Source organism: Odontesthes bonariensis, chromosome 1, assembly GCF_027942865.1.
Source record: "Odontesthes bonariensis isolate fOdoBon6 chromosome 1, fOdoBon6.hap1, whole genome shotgun sequence".
Lineage (NCBI taxonomy): Eukaryota > Metazoa > Chordata > Actinopteri > Atheriniformes > Atherinopsidae > Odontesthes > Odontesthes bonariensis.
In genome coordinates this window covers 1411576-1438047 of record NC_134506.1, presented here as the reverse complement: position 1 = coordinate 1438047, position 26472 = coordinate 1411576, and the positions used below count along the sequence as shown (strand labels likewise).

At 41.7% G+C, this 26472-nt stretch overlaps 2 protein-coding genes across 3 annotated transcripts in view; both read left to right on the top strand.

Moving 5' to 3' along the window:
- adamts17 (ADAM metallopeptidase with thrombospondin type 1 motif, 17) overlaps positions 1–6906 on the top strand; it is a 224415-nt gene extending 217509 nt beyond the window's left edge. For both annotated transcript variants that reach the window (XM_075458750.1, XM_075459484.1), the window contains 2 exons: positions 1927–2104; positions 2337–6906. In XM_075458750.1, coding sequence (XP_075314865.1) covers positions 1927–2104; positions 2337–2347 — 189 coding nt within the window. In that variant the 3' untranslated portion in view covers positions 2348–6906. The remainder of the gene's footprint in view (positions 1–1926; positions 2105–2336) is intronic.
- A 4413-nt stretch (positions 6907–11319) lies between these two features.
- The window catches only part of minar1 (membrane integral NOTCH2 associated receptor 1), a 66131-nt gene continuing 50978 nt past the window's right edge, over positions 11320–26472 (top strand). Inside the window, exons 1-2 of the mRNA XM_075457618.1 lie at positions 11320–11431; positions 12474–13350. Coding sequence (XP_075313733.1) covers positions 12535–13350 — 816 coding nt within the window. The 5' untranslated portion in view covers positions 11320–11431; positions 12474–12534. The remainder of the gene's footprint in view (positions 11432–12473; positions 13351–26472) is intronic.

Below are 26472 nucleotides of genomic sequence, written 5' to 3'. Positions count from 1 at the left end.
CAGGCAGCTGATGACATTTCGTTTTATCAAGCAAGATGAATGATGGAAATAAAGCACAATTCGAATTATTCACCTGCATGTTGTGTTAAAATGCAGACAATTTGAAATGCCCACGGAAAAGAGGGAGAGACAACTTAAAGGATAAGACCGGTTTTTTGACATTGGGCCCTTGATTTCACATTATAGCATGATGTTCTACTCACCCCTGCTTGTTGTTGGTCATTTGGAGCTGTTCCGAAGATATTCGCGAGGCGTCTGGCTGCTCTCTTGAGATATTCGGCCATGAAACGGTTTCCTATGGGCAAGCTTATACAGGCACAAACTATGCTGTTTATAATTTATTAATTACTGTACACTAGCACTGATAACGTGGAGGTGCGTCGCTTACTTAAAAAAATCCGGGTTACTGTAATTTTGAATTTTTGTCGTAAAGTGGGTGTTACTGACGTCATCGTCGTGCTACTACCACAGACAGCCCACAGACCTGCTGCCTATTTATTCATTCGGCTAAAATTCAAAATTAGTAACCCGGATTTTTTTAAGTAAGCGACGCACCTCCACGTTATCAGTGCTAGTGTACAGTAATTAATAAATTATAAACAGCATAGTTTGTGCCTGTATAAGCTTGCCCATAGGAAACCGTTTCATGGCCGAATATCTCAAGAGAGCAGCCAGATGCCTCGCGAATATCTTCGGAACAGCTCCAAATGACCAACAACAAGCAGGGGTGAGTAGAACATCATGTTATAATGTGAAATCAAGGGCCCAATGTCAAAAAAACGGTCTTATCCTTTAAGGAGGCAGCTAATTTAGCTGCCTCCTTAAGTTGAGAGGTCCTTCTCAAAGCTCAAGATTGTGAAAACCAGGCTTAGAAACCAGTGTGGGCAAGAACGGCTGTCCGACCTCCAAAGAAATAACTGCAAAAAAATTTTTGCTTGCGCGCATCATATTTCTGTGCCCCTGTTGTGCCCCTGTATAGTATTGGGTCAGCTGACGCCCCTGATCCAATTCATTCAAATAGAGCCAATTCAAAAACAGTTTCCTAGCTAAGGAAACCAACAGATTGCACTGAAACTTGTCTTCAGTCCAATCTCCCGTCCTGAGCGTGCCTGAGGCGACTGTGGAGAGAAACGACTCCCTTTGAACAGGAAGAAACCTCTGGCAGAACCAGAACCAGGAAGGGTGGCCATCCGCCTCCACCAGCTGGGGTTTGAGAAGACAGAAAAGAGGGGACAACAAACACTGTAACACCATTCAAAGGGTATCTGTTGGAACTCAATGCAGAGTTAATGAGTTAATGACAACAATAATGTCACATTGTTCGCCTGTTGTACACTCCTCCGCCTTTCTCTATCCCCATTCTGGAACGCCCTCTTTTTCTGCTTCAGGAGGTCTTTGATGTCACTGGTGATCCATGGTTTGTTATTTGGATAGCACCTTACAGTCCTGACTGGAATCACAGTGTCCCTACAGAAGTTAATGTAGTCTGTGATGGTGCTGACCCTCCTGTCCATGTCAATGTCCATTTCGTCTTCCTCCAGCAGTACAGCCCAGTCTGTGACATCAAAGCAGTCTCTCAATGCATCACTCGCCTCTGGTGACCACTTCCTGAAAGATCTGGTAGTAACAGGAAGTCTTTGTACACACGGTCTGTATGTGGGTTGTAGATAGACCATGCTGTGATTAGATCTACCCAGTGGTGGAAGAGACACTGGCCTGTAAGCCTCCTTCACGTTAGCATAGAACAGATCTAATGTCTTTTCTCCACGTGTTGGACAGTCCACATACTGTACAAAGCCAGTCAGGCAGGAGGATAGAGAGACGTGGGGGATAGTTTACAGGTAGTTTTACAGGTAACACTAACCCACAAATTTCTTGAGAGCGACCACATGAGCAGTGATGAGTCATTTTCATTGGCTGTTTCAGTGCTCAACCTCCTGTGGGAAAGGCCTGCAGTCACGAGTGGTCCATTGTATGCACAAAGTGACTGGTCGTCATGGTGACAACTGCTCAGTGAGGCTGAGACCACCAACCTACCAACCTTGCCACCGTGGGACCTGCTCTGAGAAGGTTATGGGGGACACCACCAGCTCCTCTCGGTTTGGTGAGACAATGGCATACGTGCAACATGAGGTTAAACACGAGGGCTGTCAGCATTAATGTGATCTCAGTTTGTCTTGAAAAAAGTGCTATTAATAACAGAGACTGAGTCGTTGAATAGAAATCACAAAGAAGGAACCGAGCGTATAAATTCTACAGTTGTATAATTAGTTGCCGCTTTGCAGTCCTTGTTTGATTTGTCTTTCTCACCTGCATGTTTTTTTTATAACCAACAGATTCTTACTAAAATGTGGATGATGTCACAGCCTGAGACGATCCGAGCTCCGGAGCCCCTAGAACAGGTTGTGGGAAGAAGAATGTTGAAAGATCCTTGACAGCACAACACACTGATGAAACAACAGTGTCTTCAGTTGGAAGTTCTTCTCCAATAAGGATTGATACAGAAGGTCATTCCTGTTCACTACAATAAACTGAGAGGGGACTCCTTTAAGCTGAAATGCATGATATATCTGCCTTTTATTTGTTATTATGTTTTTCTTTTGGTAAAAGAAACAATATACTTTTCCCTTGGGGACTAATAAAGTATTACTCTATGCTACCATTTATTTTATTTTACTATAAAAATGTAAATGTTGTTGACTGAATTTTCAAAACAATACTGTGAGAGGCTAAATGCATTCTTTAAAATTTGATCATACATTCAATATCACAAAGAAAAAAGGAGCCAAAACAACACAAAGACTTCCTTTGTTGTATACATAAATTAGGAGATGGTAATATGGAACAAGTCCACTTTTTTCAGCTCTAAGGTTGTATGTATTAGGACAATATAAAATAACAAATCTTCTGATTGTTTCCAGGCCTTAAAATGAGGTGAATACTGCACATGAACTACAACACATGACATATTACACTGTCATTGTTATTATTTATTAAACAAAAACCAAAAATGACAAAATGTTCACCCTTACTGCCTCCATAGAAATTTAGAGTTCAGTTTATTTATATAGTGCCACAAGCACCACAAATGCAACAACTGTCATCTCAAGGCACTTCAAAATCTGATTACAATCCAATTCATTGTAATACAATCATATTCCAATTAAATTCAATTCATTAAATTCAAAATTAGTCCAATTCATAGATACAAAGCCAATTTTAAAAAAAAGTATCAATGCTAAGGAAACAAACAGATTGCACCGAAACTTATCTTCAATCCTATCTCTTGTCCTGCGGATGCATGAGGCGACTGTAGAAAGAAATAAACTCCCTTTTAACAGAAAGAAACCTCCATCAGAACCAGGAAGGGTGGCTATCTGCTTCGACCAGCTGGGGGTTGAGAGGACAGAAAAGTCTCAAATATGTGGTGGCTCTGGCATTTCACTGTATATATACACATATAAATCTGTAATCTCCATCATATCTTAAAGACCTTAAAGTTCTATATTTCCTAAAGACAGCACTTTGGTCTAAGAGTACAGGTTTACTTGATGTCCCTAGAGTTTTAAAGAGCAGAATGAGAGGCACAGCTTGCAGTTATCAGGCTCCTATCTTGTAGAACCCGCTCCCAGATATGAATCAGGAGGCAGATGTCCTCTCAACCTTTTAGGCTAGGCTTAAAGGTTTCACATTTTGCTAAATGTTATTGCTCAAGCTGGCTCTCCTGAAAACAGGAGAGAAGAGGAAATTGATGCTCTCTGAAGCACGGCTGGGCTCACCTTTAGAGATAGGGTGAGGAGTTCAGTCACCCAAGTAGGGACACCGAGTAGAGTTGCTGATCTTCTGCACTAAAAGGAGCCAGGTGAGGTGGACTGGGCATCTGTTCAGGATGCCTTCCAGACAGTTCCCAGGAGAAGTGTTGTGGACATGCTCTCCTGCGAGGAGGCCTTGGCTCAAACCTAAGAGTGACTGGAGACATCTCTTGCCCGGCTTGAGAACACGCTGGTGTTCCCTTTGAAGAAGTTGAGGAAATGGCTGGGGAAGGGGTGGTCTGAGGATCTATGCTTAGACTGTTGACTTGGTCCCTGATAAGTGGTCGATATTGGATGGGTTGTTTCTATATAAATGCAACTTTGCAAATGGCATAACATGTATGAAATCAGTATGAACTGGGCTGAATTGGATTACAATGAATTGTACTATAATAGGATTTAACTTTGTTACCATCTGTTAAGATGACCGATAGCGGCTGGTTCACAGAGGCTTGAGGCAGAGAGTCAATGCAGACCAACCAGGTTTTTATTCTCCAACAGACAAACAACGGACAGGAACCCATGCATTACCACCCTCTGCAGGGCATGTAGCCCAGGATCATAGCAGCCTAACCAGCTTCTGATCTTAACTGACTGCCTTTTAAAGCCTCCCACTCATTCATCCCCAGGCTCTACCATCTAAAGAGAACAATCCATTTGTTACAAAGCCCCCCAACATGAAAATATACCCAATCATAACATACAAATATCTTAGAGACAAACATTTGACAATCAAAAAGACTTTAACACAACTACATGATATGCCTTGCACTCTAAAATCTTACTAACTTTATTCCAACATATTATCCCCCCTCCTTAATGGAAACATGGTTTCACTCGGAACTTCAAAAGGGTGTTCCGGTACAGAGGGACTCTTTTAGCCCGAACACTCTGGAACAGAAAACAGGAAAGATAAGAAACTTGCACTGGAAACTCAATCATCCCTTATTTCCAGAGAATTGTTAAAAATAATTGTTAATTTAACCAAACATTCTGTGCTTCCAACAGTACAAGTCTCTTCAGTGCCAGGTGAAGCGAGAGAGCCATCAAAACATCTTAATTTCCAATAAAATATCAATTTGTTTGGTGATATAATTTCTTACCTTACTGTATACAATTCATTGGTGATGGGTCGATGAGGCGTCATGAAGCGTTTCGACACATTGCCAAACTGTATTAATGCTGTGTCTGTACTGTGTTGCTCAATACCTACACCTCCTGGATTTTAAAAATCATTACCGGCAACCCAATGACAGACTCAACTGACATACTGGTTTAATTCAATTCAATTCAATTCAATTCAATTAAAAAATACTTTATTTATCCCAGAGGGAAATTAAATGTTGATGTAACTCAATTAAATCAAGGAGTTACTATAGATGCTGATGGCTGTGGGCAGGAAAGATTTCCTGTAGCGGTCCGTTTTGCATCCAAACTGAAGAAGCCTTTGACTGAAGAGAGACTGTTTTCCGATAACAGTCTCATGGAGAGGATGTTCAGGGTTGTCCATAATTCTCTTGATTTTATGCAAAATCCTTCTTTGCACAGTCGTCCCCAGAACAGAACCAGCCTTCTTTATCAGGTTGTTGAGTCTTTTTAGGTCCCTGGTTCTGATGCTGCTGCCCCAACATATGACGCAAGAGGAAATGATAATGACCTAGTATAGGCTATACAATAATATAATTTAAGGTATTGTATTTTATATCGTATTATTTCATATCTCAATTAAAGTTTAGATATCTTTGATATCTTTAAGGTCATAACATGTAAAAATCAAAATGAAGGTGTTGTGGATGCATGGATGCTTATGTACTTGTCCTAGAGCATGGGTCTCCAACGCGTCGCTCGCGAGCTACCAGTAGCTCGCCGCCCCTTTCCAAGTAGCTCGCCAGGGCCAATGAATCATACATTAATTTGAAAACTTGATTGGTCTCTCGGCAAATCTACTTAAATTTGTGTCCAATCAAAATTCACAGTGTCCCGCCCCTTCCAACACTCCCAATAGTTATTTGCCAGTCAGTGGTGATGTGAGAAGGTAGCCTAGAAATCTAGACGCCCTTAGCGACCGCAAATTGAATTTGCTCCCAGGCTGGTGTAGTCACTTGTGGTCGTTTTGCGAGGCTGAAAATCTAAACTTAATCGGGCCAATCAAATCATGAGGAGCGGGTTCGGAGGCCGGGCTACCTAGTGACGACAGATGTGCTACGTTTCAGTGAGAGGTAAACAATGGCTGCGCCCAGCGAACAGTCTTTCGAGTTGGCTGACCGATGTAAATGAGAAAATTAACCACCTGAACCTACAGTTACAAGGCAAAGGTAAAAATATATGTGACATGATCAGTGCTGTCAAGGCGTTCAGTGCAAAACTGTCATTGTACATTCAGCAAGTGAAAAGCAGAAGATTTCAGCACTTCCCCTCTATCTCAAATATGCTGGACAGTCACACAGGTGCAGCCTGACCTCTTATCAAGGCTTGGACAGGAGTTTGCTGACAGATTCAGTGACTTTGAGAAACTTGAGCCCTGTGTGACATTTATGGCCAACCCTTTCATGAATGTGGACATAAGTGAGATTTCAGGACAGATGGCTGAACTTTTCTGTGTCGATCCTGAGGAAATGGAGGTTATAAACCTTCAAAACAATGTGCAGTTAAAGTCTCAGCAGCATTCACAGCATTTCTGGAGCTTGGTAGAGCCAGATAATTATGAAAATCTTCACCAAGCAGCTCTGAAAATGTCTGCTTTGTTTGGGTCTACATACCTCTGTGAGTCATCTTTTTCTGACATGAATGTCCTGAAATCAAAGCTCAGAACGAGACTGACTGATGAACATTTAAATGACTCCATAAGAGTGAACTAAAGTGGATACACTCCAGCATACACCTCTCTTGTTGACTCCTTGCAGTGTCAGTCATCTCACTAGCTAAAAAGGCAGAACTTCTGAACACATTCACACACACACACACTCACACACACACACACACACACCTTCACTGCTCAATATTGAACTGAACTAAATGGTTTTTATTGTGAATGCAATTTTTGTTCTTTATTTTTGATGTTTTAATACACAATGTGAGATGTGGACAGTAACATATTGTAAATGTTCAGGAAAAGAATGCTTATTGAGTTTGTTCAAAATGAGCGATGATAATAAATGTTACAAAACACGAGTAGCTCTCAGCCATTTTTATTTTGTTAAAGTAGCTCTCAGAGGGAAAAAGGTTGGAGACCCCTGTCCTAGAGGCAGGGAGGGGATTTTTAAAAAAATAAATATTCAAGAAAGGCGGAGCTGGAAGAAGCTTGTGCTGACGACTGAGCTGATCTGTTTGTCAAACTTCAGCCCACTATCAAATGTAACACCAAGATATTTCACATGAGATTTAAAATGCGGGGCCAGAGAACTAGCCTGGGCGAAAGCCGACTGTTGACTCTGTCAAACAGTCTGGCAAAACCCAAGAGGAATCCGTTTCCATGGAGGGCGGGACCTTACCCAGCAACTTAAATTCATTGGAGTAACGGAGTTCCCTTAACCAATCATAATGTTTAGAAATGACGTTGGTTATGCGCCGAGGTTCATGCTTACTCTCGCGAGGCTCTAGCTCGCGAATCACGCTTCCCACATCCGCTTTCATTATACCGGTACCATTTGATAAATCAAACTTTTCCCAAAGCCAGTTGGAAGGATAGCTTCGACATCCTTGCCACTAACAATATTGAAGAGGCATTCCTCTTGCTCTCATTTTAATTGTGTAATGCTCTCCAGAGTTGAGACAACTTCATGGATAGCTTCTAGCGTTCTTCCGTCGCCATGTTTATTTCCGCTGCGGTTGAACTACAATTATATGGACTACAATGGACTCCGCGCGTGAGTTCTGCGTCACCACTCGCAACTGTTTGCTGATTGGCAAAACACTGAGCGAACCGAGGTAGGGGGATTTGGCCAGACTATGTGCGGAGCCAAAATCTTTGGGCGGAAGCACGTAGGATGGCGTCGCCAGGCTACCAGAGAACCAGAATTGAAAGTAAAAGCATTTAACATCAATGAAGTACCAAATAAAATGCATTCAGTCTTGTCCTCATTCAAGAGTAAAAAGTTCTGTGCAAGCCACTGCTTTATGTCCGAGATGCAGTCCAGAAGCTTGGAGAAAGCAGTGTCATCATTTGGTCGCATTTGAAAGGATTGTTTGCTTCTGCCTCCCTGGTTCTGACCTTGTATTTGCCTCCCTGATTCCGAGCTCTGTTCTGCCCCTCAACTGGACCCCAAAGGTTTTCTAGACCTCGTGTCTTGTTCACGCCTAACCATCCCACAAAGGAACGGAACCTCTGCCCACAGCCACGGACGGATTCCGAAAAGGTTAGTGGCAATCTTTCAGAGCTCTCCATCATTGTTGTGGATCTTTGCAAGCCACTAAGCTGTTTCCTAAACTGCTGCAGTGTCTGTAGATCATTGATGGATGATCACATTGTGCCCAACAGCTCACAAATATGACACCAGGAAAGCGGGCAAGGGTGACATTGTTCAACCAAATCCAAAAACTAACTCACTGAAACGAACTGTGCTTTATAGAGCTATTAAGACATGGAATGAATTGCCACTGGATAACCGTCAAGACAAATGCAAAAAATCCTTTAAAAAGAGATTAAGAGCGCATCTTTTGAATGGTTAATATAGGTGTTGGCTCAAGTTGTATAGTCTGTATTTTTATATTGTTTTATTAAGTGTTCAAAGCTGGACTTAAAGGATAAGACCGGTTTTTTGACATTGGGCCCTTGATTTCACATTATAGCATGATGTTCTACTCACCCCTGCTTGTTGTTTGTCATTTGGAGCTGTTCCGAAGATATTCGAGAGGCGTCTGGCTGCTCTCTTGAGATATTCGGCCATGAAACGGTTTCCTATGGGCAAGCTTATACAGGCACAAACTATGCTGTTTATAATTTATTAATTACTGTACACTAGCACTGATAACGTGGAGGTGCGTCGCTTACTTAAAAAAATCCGGGTTATTGTAATTTTGATTTTTTTGTCGTAAAGTGGGTGTTACTGACGTCATCGTCGTGCTACTACCACAGACAGCCCACAGACCTGCTGACTATTTATTCATTCGGCTAAAATTCAAAATTAGTAACCCGGATTTTTTTAAGTAAGCGACACACCTCCACGTTATCAGTGCTGGTGTAGAGTAATTAATAAATTATAAACAGCATAGTTTGTACCTGTATAAGCTTGCCCATAGGAAACCGTTTCATGGCCGAATATCTCAAGAGAGCAGCCGGACGCCTCGCGAATATCTTCGGAACAGCTCCAAATGACCAACAACAAGCAGGGGTGAGTAGAACATCATGTTATAATGTGAAATCAAGGGCCCAATGTCAAAAAAACGGTCTTATCCTTTAAGCAATGTGGCAGCACTGCATGTTAGAACTATTTGCTATAATTGTTTTGTGAATGTATTTTACTTTACTAGGACTTTTTGAACTTTTAATGCATGTATATCTGTATGGTTTTTAATTGAAATTATGTGATGTATTTTGAATTAGGACCCCAGGAAGACTAGCGAACTGCTATGGCACAAGCTAATGGGGATCCTTTAATAAAATAAATAATAACAGGGGTCGCACCGCCTCGGTGTATTTGTGAGTGTTCAGGTTCACTTGGCTCTCTTGGTTCTGCCCGCTATGATGAAAAGCAATGCTCCCATTTCCATGCCCTCCGAGTTTAATAAAATAAACACTCATTGGAGACCTGTGTGATCTTTGCCTCACACACACTTGGACAGAAGCATCTACAGTGTCCACAGTGTTAAGAAAGACATTTCAGATTCAAAATGAAAGCAAGCTACAAGAAGTACATAACACTTTTGTTAGTTAGTTGGGAATCATGATCATGTATTCCAGTCAAATCTGACAGCTCCCTTAATGGTTCTCAATATGAAAGAAAAATAAATATACAAACATATTTAAAAAATGCATTAAATTCTTACATATAGGCTAGTAGTTTTTAGCCATTCAAACTGTGTGAATGTGGAGATAAAAATGCTCCATAGAGTATTTTTCTGTAGATGTGTGTGATTGAGAAAGTCATTGCAAGGTAACTTGTAAATGTAAATTCTACATTTATATTGTACATTGTAAAAATCTAGGAAAAGATGAGATTTGATCTATGTGTGGACAGTTTTTAAAAGACGCTTTGGACGCTTAAAATGTTTGGAACTTCCTTTCTTTTCTCTCTGTGCAGAAGAGGGGAACGTACCTCTTCATTGGGGAGTAGTTTACGTCATTCTGGTTGAAACAAAAGAACTGCATCGACTACACAAAACTACACAAGCTGTAACCGGATATTAGGTAAGCTGCCTTCAAAATAGAGGCACAAATGTAAAACAATGATCACATTGAGACAGCTCCACATACCACCTGCTCATAGTTCATATTGGGAAATTTGTTCTAAATCAAGTACAAACATATCAGTGCCAGACAGGGAGCCAGGAGTGCCCAGCCCCCAGTGCTCACAGAGGCACATTATTTCTCACTAATTGAGGCGAACTAGTACATTTATCAATTTTGGAGCCGTATTAGTTTTGCTTTGAGTAGTGTTTTCCCCTACAACATTCAATTTTGACCTCTTCATTTCAAAAGACTGTGGCTCGACAGGGCTAACAGAGAGCCTGAGACAAATATTGAAGATAACTCAACATTTATTTTGGGAGTAAAGAGTTAAAACAAAAACAAATGCTAGAAAATAAATAAAATGGTCACTAAAATAATGGATCCTTGAGCAAAAAAAATGTGTTTTTGCATAATATAATATTTTAAAAATGTGCTGAGCCAAGGGGTGCCGAGCTATTTCACGGTGGTGCCTTGGCACCACTAAAAATACCCTAGCCTCGCCCCTGGTGCCAGATATCAGATACTGCCATAGGCTATCAGTGTTCAGGCTGCAGCCTCCAATTTATGGAGCCCCTAAAGGGATTTTCTTTTTTTGCGAGATCTCGCAAAAGTATTGCGGGATCTCGCAAAAGTTTTTTTCCCACGTCAGTGAACCGGAAGTAAAACAGACACAGCGATTTCAGATGTCTCTCACTTATGTCAAAGCCATGTCTACTTGCAAGAACGGATCTGATGTCTTTATATGTTAGGCCAATACTAAAATAGAAATCAATAAACTTCTCCCATGGATGATGGGTAGGCTCCTCCATCGCTGTGTCTGTTTTACTTCCGGTTCACTGACGTGGGAAAAAAACTTTTGCGAGATCTCGCAATAAATTTTGCAGATCCCTCCATGTCCCTTTAGGGGCTCCGTACCAATTATAACTAAGTCCATTTTTAATAGAGAATTTTATTTTTGTACGCTACAGTAAGTGAGTATTTACTCATTTTTGGTGAAACGTTTTAAAAGAATTGATTTTTAGGACAGTCCTTGTGACACTTTTGTGTGAAAGCAGAAACCGGAAGTGTCGGTGGCTGTTGTTGCTAGCTTGTGCTGCACAGCAGAGGACGCAGTTAGCTTTGGTGGAAGCTGCTGTGATGGCCGGTGCTCCAGGACAGAGGGGGTGGGGGGCGTTTGGGAGTGGAGGTCCGGTCTGCAGGGGCTGTCAGGGAGCATCACCTTTTATGAACGGTATTTATCAGCCTACCTGCGCGCGCGGGTGCCTGTTTTGTTGAGATTTCAGCTTTGCCTCGCGCACCCTACTGCATGCTTGTGAGGCGCTGCGGACTCAGATTCAGATGATTCAGATGATTGCATTTTGTAGACTAAAGAGGTGCTTCACAGCTGCTCAAGCGTCTGTGATACACATGATAGAAGAATGAAATGTGTTTGGGTCCTTCTTCATCGGATTCATTCATTGTGGGAATGCGGGGGCTTTTTTTCTATTTATTTTTTACCCTTTTTCACATTCTGCGATGGACAGTAGAAGCAGGGGCGATTTTAGGATCTGGTCTTTAGGGGTGCCCAGCCCCCAGTGCTCACAGAGGCACATTATTTCTCACTAATTGAGGCGAACTAGTACATTTATCAATTTTGGAGCCGTATTAGTTTTGCTTTGAGTAGTGTTTTCCCCTACGACATTCAATTTTGACCTCTTCATTTCAAAAGACTGTAGCTCGACAGGGATAACAGAGAGCCTGAGACAAATATTGAAGATAACTCAACATTTATTTTGGGAGTAAAGAGTTCAAACAAAAAAAAATGCTAGAAGGCACTGTACGTGGGCACTTTTAAATCCAGGTTAAAAACATCTTTCGGTGTGCTTATGGTTGAGTTTATATCTGTCTTTTTCCCCTCTTCTTTGATTGCTTTTAACTGTGTTAACACATTGAGTTGCCTGTGGTATGATATTCGCTGTATAAATAAAGGTGCCTTGCCTTGCCTAGAAAATAAATAAAATAAAAAATAAATAAAATAATGCATCCTTGAGCAAAAAAAAAAGTGTTTTTGCATAATATAATATTTTAAAAATGTGCTGAGCCAAGGGGTGCCGAGCTATCTCACGGTGGTGCCTTGGCACCACTAAAAATATCCTAGCCTCGCCCCTGAGTAGAAGTAAAGCAGCTAATGTAGTTTTTGGATTGTTTGCTGTAAATGCCTCTTTTTATGGAACTGATAGAATTAATCTAAAGTAAAACAGCAGATTGGTGCTAACTGAAGGTGTTATTTCCAGGTGCCACGCTTCTGGTGAGGTAGGACCTTTTCTGTTGGCCTGTTCCCACTGCTCATCATCCATGGACCCTCTTCCTGAATATTCTCTGTTCCTGGGAAGGATCCTGGAGGAGCTGGACACTAAGCGCAACACCATGACCTACCAGGATCTGTGCCAGTGTCTATGTGCTCGCTTTGACCTGGTGCACTTAGATAAAATCCGAAGCCTGCTCTTTTACACAGCCTGCCTGGATCCCACCTTCCCAGCCACCCTCTTTAAAGACAAAATGCGCTGTTCCACAGAGGACCTGCAGTCGAAGAAACTCATGGTAGCAGCCGACATTGTTACCATGTTCAACTTGATCCAAGTAAACGGGGAAATAGCCAAAGACAAGCTCCCCGTAGCCCATAAAACCAAAATGCCCAAAAAAGCATCGATAGAGCTGCGCAGGTCTGACAGTGATGCCTATAATTATGGAGACTGTGACAGGATGGTCAGTTATGAGCACACAGATCACCCCAGGGATGGGCACCATCATCACAACCACCCCCAGCAGCACCATGAGGCTCTCTCTAACTCTTCTGAATGCACTAACAACCAATTCATTCCCACCTCAGACCCCAACTTCCTTCTGCGCATCAGCAAAGAGCTGAAATGTAGAGCACCCCCTCCAGACAAACTGCACCACCTTCCCCAGATCTCCAGCAGTAGTCCACCCTCCGTCCCTCCTGATATGCAGAGCGCCTACTTTCCCATGGACATTGACAGCGAGTCCACCACCGATCAGGACTCACTGCGGCACATTGGGCATCCTGAAAGCTTGACTGTTCACTCCTGTACCCAGAAGAGGAACCTCTTCAAGGAAGATTTTCACAACTTTGTGGCCTTTTCACCACAGGTTTGTGCTTTAAGGATTTGAATGAAAAATAGAAGTGACAGCTTATTAGAGGTCAGATGTAAAGTTGATTTATCATGTATGTTGGTAGAGCTTGACACGCACCACAAGAGATTATTGTGCACATGTATTTAAAAAAAAATTTTTAAAAATTCAGCTTCTAATTTAGAGGGCTAGAATTATTTTGCTCATGATAATAATTTAGTGTTAAGGATTAACATGACTATGTCTAACGACTACTAATGTCCAACACACTTTTTGATAGTAGCTTATTTTCCTCTTTGCAAATGAGTTAACTGATGTATAAATAACTATCATATTTGAAGATGATTATTTCGAGCACCACGAACGTAATGCTAATTTATCATTTGTAATAATTTTTAACTCTTTTAGTAATTCATTTTTACTCAGTTCAACTTTAATTTAATCTTTAAAAATCCCAAAGAGAAAAAAAAATGTTCTCTTCACAAGGATGTCCTAATGGGCTGTAATTAATGCCAGGTGAAATGACATTGGACAGTCACATTTCTGATCATCTGACATGATGATTATATTGTGAAAATTATTCAGAGAAAAGCATTTGATTCAATTGAAGCTAAATGGAAGTACACATAAAAAATTATGTCAAAAGTTATACATCTAAACATAACACACACTTAAATCCAAGCTCAAAATATAGCGAGGGAAGAAAGTCGAGTTAAAAAGATGCGGGGACTGAAAGCAACAGTGGCGTCGCTTACAGTTGAAGAACGTGTTGTCCTGGAAGAGTACTGGAAGAGTAACTTCAACAGATCCAGGAAAAACTGGACCCCCCCCCCCCCCCCTTGACTCCAAACTAGTGAAAATTCAGCAATTGGGGGCATCAGAGTTATTGGTAAGGATTTTACAGAATAACAGAAAATGGTGCAATTAAACCATCACCTGGACAGGTCGCCAGTCCAGCAGGGGGTCAACACGGAGACAAATTAGACAAACAACCACACACACTCACTGCGAGGGGCAAATTAGAATCACCAATTCACCAAACAGTGTGTCTCACCAAACTCTGAACTCTAAAAGTCTTTGAATTTCAAAAAACAATATTTTATGCTGTCAAAAATATGGATGTGAATTTTTGGCATCTGAATTAAACTCATCGAATCGCTAATTTATTTTCACCGTTCTTTATTTTCAATGTTCAAAACTTCATAATCCAGAACTAAAGTTTAAGAATTCTAATAAAACATTAAAATTGCTTAATTTCAACAGACTGAAACCAGAGCCCTAAATTCTCTGTTAGAAATTAAGCTTTCATGTCCTTGTTACAAGAATAACCTGTCAATGATGGATGAAATTGAACCAGCAATCAGCCATTGAATTATCCTCCGCTAGTCATGTGATGTAGATGCATTGGTCAGCGAGTAACAGGGACTGAGATGGCAACAAACCCAAGCAATATCTTATTGGTGAGTATTTAGTAATTTTAGTAAATGTAGTATTTATTCATTTGCTGTGTTGTTATTGTTAGATGAAATTACAGGCAATACCTTACATGTTGTTTGTTAATATAATTTAATAGACCATACAAATGTGAAACTAAATATTAGAATATGTATTGTGCGGTCATTAAAATGTTGCTAGCTAATTTTGCTAGCAAAACTAATGTCATGGGACCAGCTAATGTCATGTGATCAGTCAAGATACAGAGTTCAGTATTAAACTAGAATTCTTGTGCTTATGGCTTATACTGAGCTATCAATCAGAGATGGGTCAAAGTGGGCTTTGTTGTATGGGGGCTCTGTAGTTTTTGTGTTGTAATGTACACAGATAGACAACAGAATCTGATAATTTGGCAAACAAATGTCAAATAAAGCAACGGCACATGTGTTATTTGTCTGCACATCAATCAGGCATTCGAGATACTAGAATTATCTAAACATTTCTTTCCCCAATCTCTTCAAGGAATTAAATTAGATATTTTTTTAAAGACTTTGCTCAAATTTGGAACATGTTCCTGAACACATGCCTCAAGATCTAGACTTCTAAGATTTCACTTGTACACAAGAACAACAGCTACTTTTTTTTCAAGTAACTGTTCAGCCATTTTTGATGCATTGATAAATTTACACAGTTATTAACTTTGAAAAAGATAAAAGCAACCAACACATTGCTGTTGTGCAATTTGAGCAAGTACTATCCGGGTGACAACCAATGGTCATATCCCCAGACTACCTTCTGTGACCTAATGAAACTCAATCTGTTTCTCCCATGTACAGCCAAACTCTTGGGGATGTCCAGAAGCACAGTATACTGGCGCATGAGTGACTCTTTCAGTGAAAGCACTGTACACACCCCTGTCAGATGAGGAGTTGGACTAGTGTGTTCTAGAAATTAAATCTAGGCAGCCTCACTCTGCGTATCAAAAGATAAATGGAATTCTGCCAGCCAGAGAACTGAGGGTGCACTATAACAGTCAGAGCTTCTATGCACTGTGTAGTTACTACTGGTGTCCTATCGCATATGATACTTTGTTCCAGTCTTTGACACACATAGATACAAACCATATATATATATATATATATATATATATATATATATATATATATATATGTATATATATAAAGTACAATAGCAACTGATATTCTGCATTATGTGTTATATGCTTATTTTCATGTTGCTTTACGTGCACAAACACATCTTACTACTTCATTTAAAACACACCTGCGTATCTGCAATTTTGTATGCAAAAATATTTTTTTACTTATAGTATATTATTTACAGTGGCCAAATGCACTTGTTTTTTCCCCCTAAAGTTACATTGTTATCTTTGGTGGCATTACTGTTTTTATCCTGTAAGCTAAGCACAGTTGTCATTACAAGTGTGCATACTTTTACAATCATTATATAATTTATTGTCTCATTGCAGTGTCATATCGTCCTGTAGACAATCTGTAGATACTGTATCTTGGTACAGCTTCCAACAACCTGCCATCAGCTACACTGGCTTTCTTAAATAAGGCATTTTTCATATGTTAACATATTATATTCAACATAGAACTATAAATATGTTTGTTTTAGGATAAATGGTGATCAAGGAGTGAAAAACATGGAGGTTGCATGCTTCATGTTTACAGTCCGTAACACTGGAAGAAGCTGCTTTATATCTGGAAAGAGTGTTCACAACCAGTGGTTTGTTTTTTGTTTTGAAGAATTATTTACAGTGTGTTTATGTACATTTTCAAACCTGGGCATCCATTGTGTAATTTTAATGCACTAAATGCAAACATAATACAGCTATTCCTACAGTCAAACCAAAAACACTCCAGCTCTATATATAGATATAGATACAGTAGTTACTCAGTTGATCCCAGAGGGAAACAGTTTTGCAGCGTAGCTGTAAGTTAGCAGCAGACGCTAGTAAACAATGCTATGTGATCAACTGTCGTGGATTAAACCAGAGATGTGCACCATGTAACTCAAAGTAATGCATATTTATTGTTACTTACTGTGCTTCAACATTTCATATATATAGAAATAGAAATAGAAATAGAAAAATACTTTATTTATCCCCCAATGGGGGAAATTCAAATTCGTCAAGTAGCTCAACATTTTTTTAAATATTTACAATGATTGAATTAACAACAATAAAACAACAATAATAATTCTACTACTAACTAAATAATAATAAATGACTAAATGGCAAAATAATCAAATAAATAAAAATCAATCAATCAATTTGAGAAGAACTCAGCAGTCCCTGTTAAAAAGCCTTCTGGCTGTGGGAACAAAGGCCCTCCTGAAGCTCTCAGTCCTGCAGCCTCTCACTGCAGCTGCTCCTCTGTCCTGCAGGATGCTGTGGAGAGGATGTTTATTATTCTCCTTCACAGAATCTAACTTCCTCCTCATCCGTTTCTCCACCACAGCACCGAGAGGGTCCAGCCTTCTGCCTACAACAGAACCAGCCTTTTTCACCAGTTTGTCCAGGCGCCTACAGTTTGTGTCTGTAGTGCAACTCCCCCAGCAGACAGCAGCATAGAACAGTGCACTCTCAATGATAGTGTGATAAAACATACTCATCATATCACTGCAGACATTGAAGGACCTGAGCCGTCTCAGGAAAAAGAGACGGCTCTGGCCCCTCCTGTACACTGCGTCTATGTTGGCAGACCACTCCAGTTTATTATCCAGCACCACCCCCAGGTATTTGCAGGTCTGAACAGTCTCTATCTCCCCTCCATCAATGCAGACTGACTGGTATGGAGTTTTAGATCTCCTGAAGTCCACCACCAGCTCTTTGGTTTTGGTGGTGTTCAGGAGCAAACAGTTCTTTTTGCTCCAGTCAGTAAAGGCCTCCACAAGGTCCCTGTACTCCTTCTCCTGTCCACCGCGCACACATGCCACAACAGCCGTATCATCAGAATACTTCTGAATGTGGCAGGACTCTGAGTTGTACCTGAAGTCCCATGTGTACAGGGTGAAAAGAAAAGGAGCCAAAACAGTACCCTGCGGAGCCCCAGTACTGCATTCCAGTGTTCCAGAAACACATTTCCCCATCCTGACATACTGTGGTCTGGCAGACAAATAGTCTATAATCCATGATGTCAGGGAGGGGGCCACACCCATACCGAGCAGCTTGTCTTTCAGTATGGGAGGCTGTATGGTGTTGAAGGCACTGGAGAAGTCAAAGAACATGACTCTCACATATGAACCAGGCACATCCAGATAAGCATATGCCCGATGCAACATGTACAGAATCGCGTCTTCCACTCCTGTGTTTCTGGTAGGCAAACTGGAGGGGATCAAGATCCTCAGCAACCTGCAATCTCATGCAACGAACAAGAAGTCTCTCCAAGGTCTTCATGATATGAGATGTCAGAGCCACCGGTCTGTAGTCATTCAGCTCCACCGGTTTCCCTAATTTGGGCACTGGTATGAGACAAGACGTTTTCCACAGTACTGGGACTTTTTCCATCTGAATGCTCATATTGAAGAGCCTCTGAAGAGGGACTGCTAGTTGACCAGCACAGTCCCTCAGAAGCCTTGGACAGACTCCATCTGGGCCTGAAGCCCTCCCTGACTTAAGTCTCCTGAGCTCAGCTCCAACCTCCTCTATAGTTAGACACAGAGGTTGTAGCGGAGGGATGGCGACAGGAGTGATGTTGCTATCAACCATAAAGATGGGGGTGGGGGGTGCAGCTGGACAGAGGAGGGCTAGTGGTGGGAGCAGCCACAGATGTGGAGATGCAGCTGGGCTCTGGATTCCTGGCAGTGGAAGCTGCCGCAGAGGTGGAGGTGTGGCTGGGTTCAGAAGGCCTGGCGGTGGAAGCTGCCGCAGAGGTGGAGGTGCAGCTGGGCTGATGAGGCCAGGCGGTGGGAGCTGCCGCACAGATGGAGGTGTGGCTGGGTTCAGAAGGCCTGGCAGTGGAAGCTGCCGTAGAGGTGGAGGTGCAGCTGGGCTCAGGATGCCTGGTGGTGAAAGCTGCCACACAGGTGGAGGTGTAGCTTGGCTCAGGAGACCAGGCAGTGGAAATTGCTGCAGAGGTGGAGGTACAGCTGGACAGAAGAAGCTTGTTGGTGACAGCAGATGTGGAGGTGCAGTCAGGCGGAGGAGGAGGTTTGGCGATGCAGGTTGCCATTGAGGTGGAAGTGGAACAGCAGGGCAGTGGAAGCAGTATAGAGGAAGCAGCTGTAGTGGTGGGGGTGGAGGGAGCAGCAGCAGAGGAGGGAAAAGCCACACTGTCAAACCTGTTGTAATAATGGTTGAAAGTATTGGCTCTGTCCACATCACCTTCTACAGACTGAGAGTTCTTCAGTCTGTATCCAGTGATGGTCCTCATGCCCCTCCACACCTCCTTGGTGTTATTGTTCTCCAGCTGTCTCTCCACCTTTTTCTTGTACTCCACCTTAGCTCGACGTAATGTCTTTTTAAGCTCCTGTTGTACACTCCTCCACCTTTCTCTATCCCCATTCTGGAACGCCCTCTTTTTCTGGTTCAGGAGGTCTTTGATGTCACTGGTGATCCATGGTTTGTTATTTGGATAGCACCTTACAGTCCTGACTGGAATCAGAAGTTACTGTAGTCTGTGATGGTGCTGACCCTCCTGTCCATAGCCCTTTTTCCATCAACGACATGATTCGCTTTAATTTGATGCGCATCAAGAAGTTAGTGCGATACATGTGATGGAAAAACGGTTAAATCGCTAGAACGCCTGTTTTGTCGCATTAAATCAATTCGCTCGAAATAGGTGGTTCAGGGCTAAGTTGTATCGCTACAGAAGTGATGGAAAAGGTTAATGCGATTCAGACTAGCCATGCATGCGCAGATGGTATTGGTAAAGCGCGAGGATTCGAATGTTGTTGTTGAGCCGCTCGATCAGCCGCCCCATTTCACCTATCCTGTCGGTATCAAAACAGCAGCAACAACTAGTAACAACAATGTCCGATGATAAAAGAAACAACTGGTCGAGAGCAGAGACTCTGCTTTTTTTAAACACAATTCGGGAGGTCCTGAAGCAGCATAATTAATTCTCGCCTCACTCTCATCCTCCTTCTTAAATTTCTGACGGCTATAAGTTGACATAGCAGCACTAGCAGCATGTTTAGTCCTATCCTACGGTCCATAACTCTAAATAAGTAACTAGCCTAATAAATAAAACGAAAGCCGGTGGTGAAAAGGTACGTAGCCTTGAAAGTTATAGCAACTGTTATAACAGGAGGCTGACAATAACAGCGCGAGCAATTAAACTCCCGCTACCGAGCATTCTAATTCGCTACAATTCGCCACTTTTGTAATGGAAAATCATCTGGTCGAGTCAGAATAATGCGCATCAGCACGTTCCGGTGATGTCATTTTATTTCGCTAGAATCGTCCTGTTTGATGGAAAACCAACCGAACGCATCTTATATCGCAACAAAGTAATGCAATATAACTTTTAATTCGCTACAGAATCTGATGGAAAAAGGGCTCATGTCAATGTCCATTTCATCTTCCTCCAGCAGTACAGCCCAGTCTGTGACATCAAAGCAGTCTCTCAATGCATCACTCGCCTCTGGTGACCACTTCCTGAAAGATCTGGTAGTAACAGGAAGTCTTTGTACACACGGTCTGTATGTGGGTTGTAGATAGACCATGCTGTGATCAGATCTACCCAGTGGTGGAAGAGACACTGTCCTGTAAGCCTCCTTCACGTTAGCATAGAACAGATCTAATGTCCTTTCTCCACGTGTTGGACAGTCCACATACTGTACAAAGCCAGTCAGGCAGGAGGATAAAGAGACGTGGTTGAAATCCCCTGTGATTGCAATGAATGCCTCAGGATGCTGGGTCTGTATCCTAGCAACAGCGTCATGGATGACGTCACACGCCGCCCTCGGTGGAATGTAAACAACGATGACGACTGTGTATGGGAACTCTCTGGGCGCATAGAATGCACGGAAACCAACTGACAGCAGTTCGATGTCTGGACAACAAACCCTCTCCTTAACGGTCACATTGCAGGGGTTTAGCCATCTCTGATTAAAGAACAGTATAACACCCCCGCCTTTCCGCTTACCGCCGCTCGTACTCGGGTCTCGATCCGCTCGTACGGCTGTGAAGTCGGGTATGTCCATACATGAGTCTGGTGTGTTGTCGTTCAGCCAGGACTCAGACAGACAGATCAACTGCTCTCCTTATACAGCCGTTGGTTCCGCACAAGCGCCTCTAACTCATCACACTTGTTTGGTAGCGAGTTAGCGAGTTGTGTACACTGCTTTAGTAGTAGTGCACATTATCAAAAAATTAATTAAAACAAAAAAGCAGATCAATAAAAACTAACTAAAAATGTTTAGATAGAAACAAAAAATGACAAATAATCATATAAACGATGAGAAAAATTGAGAGCTACACAGACTTGCTGCCGATAAGGTCGGCGCATAGCAACCGAATATGAACACCATTACCATTTTTTTCAGCACTGTAGCCAGTCTGACAAAGAGTCCGAGCTCTGCTGAGCCAGGTATTCCTTTAACTCTCAGCAGTGATGATTTCATGAGCTTCTTTATCAATAAAATTGTTTCTATCAGAGAGAAGATTGATGGAGTCCTTCCTACTATTATCAGTGATGTATCATCAGGTACAGCAGCTTTAGAAGTATCTTTAGAACCTGATTTGTATTCTGATGGCTTCTGCCCAGTTGATCTCTCTGAACTAACAATAGCAATAGTCTCTTCTAAACCATCAACTTGTATTTTAGACCCAATTCCAACCAGAATGTTCAAGGAGGTTTTCCCCTTAATCAATACTTCCATATTGGATTTGATCAATCTGTCTTTGTTGACAGAATATGTACCTCAGACTTTTAAGGTTGCTGTAATTAAACCTTTACTTAAAAAACCTACTCTAGATTCAGAAGTGTTAGCTCATTATAGACCTATATCCAATCTCCGTTTTATGTCTAAAGTTCTTGAAAAAATAGTTGCAGCTCAGCTTTGTGATCATTTCCACAGAAATAATCTGTTTGAAGAGTTTCAGTCAGGATTCAGAGTGCATCATAGCACAGAAACTGCACTGCTGAAAGTTACCAATGATCTCCTAGCCTCTGATAGCGGACTTGTGTCTGTGCTTGTCCTGTTGGATCTCAGTGCTGCATTTGATACGGTCGATCACAGTATCTTATTAAAGAGACTTGAACATGTTATTGGAATCAAAGGAACTACATTCGGCTGGTTTACGTCATATTTATCTGATAGATTCCAGTTTGTTCTTGTAAAGAACTCCTTTGAAAGGAGGTTCCCACCTGATGACCCCAATGACACGTTGGTCAGCCCTGCTCACTGGTCTATATACGGATTATAGGGAATTATTCACTGAGTCTGGTCCATTTTTTTCTTTAGCACAAGTTTCTTGTGTTGCGGAAGATGACTCACAGGCAGACTACAGGGCAACTGACACTGGAACGAACATGACTATGAGGTTGAAGGATAGGGGCACAGATCCATTCTCTTGGACTAGAACTGGGCAGAATAGTTCTCAGAGCAAAGAGAGCGTAGCTGGAGAAAATATAAGTGGTAGGCTAGAGGGAAATAAGCTCCAGGTTTGTCCTTGTGGCTGGCAGAAAGCAACGTCAGTTAGAGGCCTTAAAATGCATGAGGGAAGAAAGAGATGTGTGGTAAAAGAAGGGCAGTGTGGCCGCATCGATAAGTACTTTTTAAGAAGTCAATCGAGTAAGTCGGATAAAGTCCAGCGGCAGGTAACCACAGTCCGAAATATATCAATAACGCGGCGGCGGAGGTGGAGGAGGAGGTTCTAAGAAGGAATGCAGCTGATACTGAGGTGAATAGGCCAGTTATAGAGAGAAATATGGAGCAGGAAGCTAGAGTTAATTGGCCTAGGGCAAATAGTAACAAAGAATGGGGGGCAGTCAATAAAGATTTGTCAATAATATTGGGTAGGTTAGGAGGAAATGCAAGCGATAGGCTAGAGAAGATGGGATATATAATTTACTTCTATGGTGTAGAAAGATGTGGGGTGAAAGAGAGAAAGAGGATTGAAAGAGTACATTTAGTTAAGTCAAGATGGCAAAAAGAGATGGAGAAATTGGTTAAGGAAAGAAGAAATTTAAGAAAGCAGTTGAAAAGAGCTATAGAAGAAGAGAGGGAGGGAATTAATGTTTTGCAGGAAGAATTGAGAAGCAGGCTAGCAATACTCAGAAGGGCTGAATATCTTAGGAAAAAGAGAAAGAAGAAAGAGTATGTAAGGACTGCGTTTTACAGGGACCTGTTCAAGTTTGCTAAAGGATTGTTTAACCTGGAAAAGGGAGGGCAGCTTAAGGCAACAAAGTCAGAGGTGGAAGAGTATCTAAGAAATACATATTCAGATCTTAAGCAGCGTAGAATAGTAGGCCTTCCACCTGACATGCCACCATTAGGAGAGATAGCTCATAAGATGGATGTTAGACCACCTAGGTGGAAAGAGGTTGAGGAGGTAGTCAGGCGTGCAAAGGCTTCATCGGCCCCAGGGCCAAATGGAGTCCCCTACCGGGTTTATAAAAGTGCACCTGATATCCTAAAGTTTTTGTGGAGGCAATTAAGAATAATTTGGGAGAAACAGTTTATTCCTAGAGCATGGCGTAGGGCAGGAGGCGTTCTTATTCCAAAGGAGAAAGAGTCCTCGGACCTGAGTCAGTTCCGGATGATCTCTCTCCTAAATGTAGAGGGGAAGATTTTCTTTAGTGTAGTTGTACAGAGATTAGCTAGTTATTTAGAAAAGAATAGCTTGATAGATACTACTGTGCAGAAGGCAGGAATACCAGGTTTTGCAGGGTGTTTAGAGCACACTAGCATGATTTGGCATCAGATTCAGACAGCCAAGATTGAGAAAAAACACTTGCATGTTATATTTCTTGATCTAGCAAATGCATTTGGTTCAGTGCCACATAGCCTTATTTGGCAAGTGTTTGATTATTTTAGAGTGCCCGTAGTAGTTGTTAACTTAGTAAGAGCATTTTTTTTCACAACAGGTTGGCAGAGGCTAGAAATAGGCATTATGTCAGGGTGTACGATTTCTCCATTAGCATTTACAATGGCGATGGAGATAATTATTAGATCTTCCAAGTGGGTTGTAGGTGGAGAGAGACGTCAGGATGGCATGCGTCTTACACCAATTAGAGCATACATGGATGATATGACGTTTGTGACTACAACAGTGCCATGTATGAAGAGAATACTTGAGAGACTTAATAAAAATCTAAAGTGGGCTGGGATGAAAATCAAACCTACTAAGTCTAGAAGTATCTCAATAAGTAGAGAGAAATTAAGTGATAGAAAGTTTGTAATAGATGAAGAAAAAATTCCAATAATTAGGGGAAAAGCAGTAAAGAGTTTAGGCAGGTGGTACCAGGCAGACATGAATGATGGAGAGTCGGCAGTGGAGTTTCGGAAAGATGTTAATGAGGGACTGGATAGAGTAGATAAATCAGAGCTTCCAGGAAAGTTGAAGCTGTGGTGTCTGCAGTTTGGATTGTTTCCTAGGTTGATGTGGCCACTGTGTGTATGAGATTCCATTATCTGTTGCAAAAAAAATAGAAAGATTAGTTAGCTTTTACACTGGGAAGTGGCTAGGTGTTCCTAGATGCCTAAGTACTGTGACACTGAATGGGAAAGGCATACTCCAGCTCCCAGTATCTAGTCTAGTAGAAGAGTTTAAATGTACTAAAGTTAGGACAGAGCTCCTGTTAGCTGGGAGTAAAGATGTGGTAGTTAGTAAGGTGGTTCCAAACCCAACCAAGGGGAGGAAATGGAATTCAAATGTAGCGGCGATCTTTCGTCCCAGTACTCCACTTTACCACTACTACTAAGCAGTCTTTTTGGCGATAAGCTTGAAACTAAAATAATCTTCTACGGCAGTAACTCTGTTCAAAAAAGGAACTTTAATTGAAAAAGCAAAAAACAAAGTTACAAGATTCACTAGGCGTATAGCTATTGTATTGTCAAAAAACTGTCTTGCGCCTAAGGCTGCTTAACCTGGTCTGACCTAAATGGCTGTGATGTCATCAGCAGTGTAATTAAAGGAGCAATGCAACATTTTTAAAGGGAAACAACTAAACATTAGCCAATGTTAATATGGCTCTTACATCAAGAATGGCAGCTCAGGAGGCAGAAGCAACTCTTAGACATATGGAGATTGTGGGTAATGTTCAAATAGGCCGATGGAGGCTTGGGGCTTGGCCCAGGCAAACTGGTGTGGACTAGAGCAGGTCCCAAGGAGAAGAGAAAGCTGGTTGTTGAGCAGGTTCGTAGAAATATTAAGGGGTACAAAGGCAGTGGCTCAGGCTAAGCAGGGGCGGTGGTTGAATTGGGAAGGTGTAGAGAAGAAAAAGCTTAGTTGGAAAGAGCTGTGGGGTATGGAGGAAAGGAGTATTAGATTTTTGATAGGGGCAACATGTGATGTGTTGCCAACTCCCCAGAACCTAAAACTCTGGGTAAATGGAGACCTGTTATGTTTGTTATGTTCAGGTACTGAAACTCGAAGGCATATTTTGTCAGGTTGTAAGGTTGGTGTGTCACAAGGCCGGTATACGTGGAGACATGGCCAAGTATTAAGAAGCTTAGCTGCAGGTATTGAAGATAACATTACATTACGGTCATTTTGCAGACGCTTTTATCCAAAGCGACTTACTATAAGTGTGTTCCACATCGGTAGGCAAAAGAACTTCAGGTCATAAGAAATCATAAGTGTATTTCCTTCCAAAACCAAACAGCTAAGAGCATAACTAGTGCTAGAGTAAGTGTGATAAGCTAGGTACATCGACAAATGAGAAGACAATTTAGAAAACAAAGGCAATTTAGGAAACAAATAAGTGCGTAAGGAGCTAGGACGAAACAGGTGATGTCCTAAGAGGGCGGATCTGGGTAGTGTTTCCTGAAGAGATGGGTTTTCAACCTGCGGCAAAAGATGGGCAGCGACTCACAAGTTTCTTGTGTTTACCTTGAATGTTAATGAAGATTTTTCCTTACCATAGTAAGTCATGGAGTTCTTCAGGGTTATGTGCTTGGCCCGATTCTTTTTACTTTATACATTCTTCCTTTAGGTGACATTATTAGACAGCATGGCATGGCATACATTTCCATTGCTATGCTGATGATACTCATTTGTACTTATCTATGAAACCAGATGAACCCAATAGGTTGGTCAGACTACAAGCATGTCTTAAAGACATAAAGACCTGGATGACTCAGAACTGTCTGCTTCTAAATTCAGACAAAACTGAAGTCGTTATCTTTGGACCTGAGCGTTTCAGGGAGAAACTGTCTAGCTATATAGTTACTATATGGTATTTCCTTGGCTTCTAGTTCTACCGTGAGGAACTTTGGAGTTATTTTTGACCAGAATGTATCATTTGACACACTTATAAAACAGGTTTCCAGGATTTCCCTCTTTCACCCTTGTAATATTGCTAAAATTAGGAACATCATGTCTCAGAGTGATGCAGAAAAACTAGTCCATGCATTTGTTACTTCAGGATTGGACTACTGTAATTCTTTATTATTGGGCTGTCCCACAAATTCTCTGAAAAGCTTCCAGCTGATCCAAAATGCTGCAGCCAGAGTTCTGATAAGATCTAACAGCAGATCATATTTCTCCAGTTTTAGCTTCTCTTCATTGGC